We start from the raw sequence: 4,938 nt of genomic DNA, 5'->3' as shown, positions 1-4,938 counted from the left end.
TAGAAAAATATTTGGAATTAAAGGTTGCTCAATGGGACGGAAGCTATATTTGGTACTGTAAACATAAGCCAAATACACATTGCTGGAGAGGTGATAGATCCTAGAGAAAAACCTCCTTTTGCCACATCCCTAGACCAACATAATTTCTAACTATATTCTAAATACACATCCTCATATTTACAGACAAGTGTACCTCTCACCACTCAAACAAAGAAGCTCCTTTTCTGCAACAGATGAAGACTAATACAGAGTTCTACAACTAGTCAAGCACAGAGAATAAGTGTTTGTGAGATGCTTAGCCCTAAGTGACACATCTTCAATGCAACTTCTATACATAAAAATCAACGCTCATCAGAGAGGTTCCCATATGCAGATGATGATTAACACAGAAACCTACGACTGGCCAGTGTGCAGAGGACAAGAGGTTGCAAAGTGCTCATCCCTGAATAGGACACCTATTCCAAACTTCTGCCTCTCAAGGTTTAGGAATGATTGCAGAAGAGAGGTAGAAAGAGTGTAAGAACCATAGGTGGTAGATGATCACAAGAAACCCGAATTTTCCAAACAGGTGATCGGTTACACTTATGAACTCACAGCAAGGATGATAGCATGTACAAGTCCTACTGAAGCTCAAACCAGACAAAATTCCAGCATTGACATGGAGAAGTGGACAAGAAATCCCAACCCAACCTAGGGAACTTTATGCAACTGATGGCTACTGGGAGGGGGACAAACAGTCTCTTACAGGGATGAGACTCTCAGTAGGTTGACCAGGCTCCAGTGGATAAACCCATGCTGAAGGACATGTGGGAACACAAATCAGACTTTATAGGCCATATTGTATATACAGTGGAGTACAGTGAATTAGGCAGGGGTAGAGGGGGGAGATGCAGATGGGGAAGGGGAGCTAAATACCACCAAATTATATTCTATGAAAATCATAAAAATTCAACAAAAATTTAAATGCATTGTACGAAATTATCAAAGTCAATAAAAATACTTAAATTGAAAAAAAACTTCTAGTATTATAAGTATCCTACTTTTATCAGTGATCTGCCATAATGTTTTACCTATCAGTTGCTGAATAATTCCCTTTTCACAAAGATCCATGTTCACAGTCTCATCTTCAAGATAGACCATGGCTCTCAGGAGTCTTAAAGTATAACGCATTTGGGCAAATTTGTTCCCACGGCCTCCAGTACCATGAAAACTGTTACCATGACTAAAGAAGGAATCTGTGGAGAAAAATTAAGAATCTAACTTATACCAAGAAATCTAAAGCATAAAACATTTCAAGCAAATGTTTTCTTTCATAAATAAAATGATATACCAGATACCTTAAATATCTATACATTTAAACATGTTAAAATTGTCATATTTTCTTTATTTTTCTTTTATGTGTATGAGTATATTGCCTGTATGCATGTAAGTGCACCTGTGTCTTGCCATGCCCACTGAGGTCAGAAGAGGGCATTGGATCCTCTGGAACTGGAGTAAAGGATGGTTGTTAGCCGCCACGTGGGTGCTGGGTATCGAACCTGGGTCCTCTGCAAGAGCAGTCAGTGCTCTTAACCCTGAGCCATCTCTCCAGCCCCATATTTTCTTTGTTTTTCTTATACAAATGTTATCCTTCTCCCTCTCGTTCCAGTCTCAAAAGGGAAATACATGTTTAAATCTTACTCAAATATATCATTATTTGTATCTTTTGCAACATTCTTTTGTTAGTAAATAGCAAGTTTCTAAAACTGTCCATATTGGAAGCTGAAGAGATGGCTCAGGGGTTAAGAGCATATACTGCCCTTGCAGAGGACCTGAATTTAGTTCCCAACCCACATAGGGGAGCTCATACCTCCTTTAATTCTAGTTCCAGGGGATCCAACACCATTGCTGGCCCGTGTGGGTACCTATACTCACATATACCCCTCTCCCCATATACACACATAGTTAAAAATAAATCTTGGGCTGGAGAGATGACTCAGTGGTTAGGAGCACAGGCTGCTCTTACAGAGGACTGGGGTTCGATTCCCAGCACCCACATGGTGTTAACAACCATCCATAACTCCAGTTCCAGGGGATCTGACGCCCTTTTCTGAACTCCGCAGGCATTGTACAACATGGGTGCACTTACATACATCTAGGCAATACACTCATACACATAAAATAAAAACAATAAATAAAATATTTAAAAATAAGGATAAATCTCTTAAAAATTAGTCACATTGTCATTAGTAGACCTAGATTATTATTTTAGCTGTCTTCAGCATTCATTTAAAAACAGATATGCGAAGAGTTGGAGGGGAGGGAGTGGGCATGGATTTGATCAAAACACCTTATATACGTATGAAATTCTCAGTAAAATTTTTTAAAAGTTAAAAAAATGAACAAAAAAAAATCACAATTTAGCCATCCATTAGTGCAAACTGCCACAATGAACATTCTGTCCTTGTCCTTTACTGACAAGTCCTAGTGATATCAAATCATCCAGGGTATGCTCAATGAATCTTATGGAAGTTACCAAATGAACATAATGAATAAATTCCTTTTGGAGGGGGGCAAGTCTGTTAAGTGAGAACTGGTAGTTCATTTTTACCTTAATCTGCATTTCCCTTATGTCTTCTTTGGTATAGTATTTTAAAATGTTTTCAGAAAATCTGAAATGTCTTGTATGGCCTGGCAATCTTATCTTTTTGTTGTTATTTTGGTACAGGGTCTCCCTGTGACCCCAGCTGGCCTGGAACTCATGATATAGACCAGGCTGACCTCAATCTCTGAGATCTGCCTGCCTCTGCCTCCTGAGTACTGGAATTAATGGTGTACACCACCATGCCCAGCTCAAGTTTTGTAATTGTTAAATACATGAATCTTTTCCTGTGCAGCTTAAGCTCCTGTGTCTAAAATATTTTTTCTATCCTGCTTTCTAACAGATATTTTCTTGTATCTTCTTTTAAGAATCTTATAATTTAGATTTTTATTAACGATTTTCAACTTAATCTTTAAAAACAAAGTCAAAATATCTAAATTTTACTTTTTTATGTGGAGGATCAACTGCTTAAGTACCAGCCTTCTCTCATGACTGTATCTCAGAAAATGCCAACCTCCCACTTATTCAGTTCCATTGGTCTATTCAAGGCACAGTATACCACAGCATTTTGATTGCTATAGCTTTGTTACAAACCTTGATAAAAATCAAGGAAAATCCTTTTAATTTCCTTTTTGAGACAGTCTTATGTGTCCCAGGGTGGTCTTGAACCTGCTATGTACCTGAGGATGGAGTAGCACTCCTGATCCTCCATCTCTTAAGTGCTAGGATTATAAACACACGCCAACAGGCCAGGTTTTATGACATGCTGGGGATTGAATCCATAGCTTCATCAGTTCTAGGCAAGAACTCTACCAACTGAGCTAGATTCCCTTTCTTTTTATAATACATTTTCTTTAAAAGGTTGTTCCAGTGGAGAGATGGCTCAGTGGTTAAGAGCACTGGCTGCTCTTGCAGAGAACCCATGTTCAGTTCCCAGCAGCCACATGGTGGCTAACAACTGGCTAACAACTCCAGTTCCAACACCCTCTCTGACCTCCATGGCCATTGCATGACATAGGTGCACTTACATGTATGCAGGCAATATACTCATACATACAAAAATTGAGAAAAAAAAGGTCTCTCTGTAGCCCCAGCTGACCTGGAACACTCTATAGAGACCAGGCTGGCCTCAATCTCATAGTGATGTGCCTCTCTGCCTCTTGAGTGCTGGGATTAAAGAGTGTTCCACCAAACTCAGGTTTAGAAGCAGCTTTATGTTTAAGATTTTTTTAAAAAAAATTATTTTATGTGTATGCATGTATTGCCCGCATGTAGGTAAGTACACCCCTGTCGTGCAATGCCTACAGAGGTCAGAAGGGGCTGTTGAATCTCCTAGGACTGGAGTTACGGACAGTCGTTAGCTGCCATGTGGGTGCTGGGATGCAAACCTGGGTGTTCTGCAAGAACAACCACTGAGCCATCTCCCCAGCCCCATGTTTAAGATTTTTAAAAAAATTTTAAGAACTAAAGTGTGTTGGTTAAAAGTAGTTTCTAGAGTTTGGGTTAAATCTTTGCTGTCTCTCTCTTTTTTTTTTTTTTTTTTTTTTTTTTTGTCTTTTTGAGAGACAGGGTCTCCCTGTGGCCCCAGCTGTCCTGGAACTCACTATGTAGACCAGGCTGGCCTTGAACTCACAGAGATCCACCTGCCTCTGCCTCCTAAGTGCTGGGATTGAAGGTGTGTGCCACCACGCCTGGCTTCTTTGCTGTGTTTTATGTGGTGCATTACTTAACTTCTCAGACTGAGTTCTATCCATCTGAGAAACCAGGGGCAATCAGGGTAAGTACACCTCTTAGATTGTTGATAGGACTAAGTGAGAGTGACACCTCCAAGATGTTTAAGGCCCAGCATACAGTAACATTCAATAATGGCTAGCTATTTGTTTTCTTCCTAATAGGCAGCATTTTCCATTTTTGCCTTAGAGTCCTCTGTAAATACAAATGATGTAATGGATATTTAAAAAAAGAACAGTTTAATTTAATTAGTAATTTAACAAGACTAAATTTAACAACTCAATATATTAGAAGCTAAAGAGTAACAAGGATAAAATGTTTTTTGCCCTCATGAATGGATAAGTGATTCCCTCTATTTTTTCAGACAGGTTCATGCTATGTTGCCCAGGCTTGCCTCAAAGGATTCTCTTGCTCAAGGGATTCTCAGCTCAGCATCTGGACTATGAACAGACACGTCTGGGTCTGACTCATCTTGATATACTGAAAATGCCTCTTATAAGTATCAGCAACTGAAATAGAAGCTGATTCTTAGTAGACAATAAGTATTTGTTGAATATATTAAAATATTCTCCAGATTTATTTCCTTCCTAAATATGAATTTTAGATATGACTCACAATAATTTAAA

General features: G+C 39.0%; 1 protein-coding gene across 5 annotated transcripts in view; it reads right to left on the bottom strand.

Annotated features, from left to right (window-relative positions):
• Positions 1-4,938, bottom strand: part of Cfap69 (cilia and flagella associated protein 69) — a 58,932-nt gene that overhangs the window by 17,231 nt on the left and 36,763 nt on the right. For all 5 annotated transcript variants that reach the window (XM_029558337.1, XM_008822513.3, XM_029558340.1 and 2 more), the window contains one exon: positions 1,071-1,235. In XM_029558337.1, the coding sequence (XP_029414197.1) occupies positions 1,071-1,235 (165 nt within the window). The remainder of the gene's footprint in view (positions 1-1,070; positions 1,236-4,938) is intronic.

This window comes from Nannospalax galili, unplaced genomic scaffold (genome assembly GCF_000622305.1).
Source record: "Nannospalax galili isolate Female #2095 unplaced genomic scaffold, S.galili_v1.0 scaffold85, whole genome shotgun sequence".
NCBI lineage: Eukaryota > Metazoa > Chordata > Mammalia > Rodentia > Spalacidae > Nannospalax > Nannospalax galili.
This window is presented reverse-complemented; position numbering and strand designations above follow the sequence as displayed.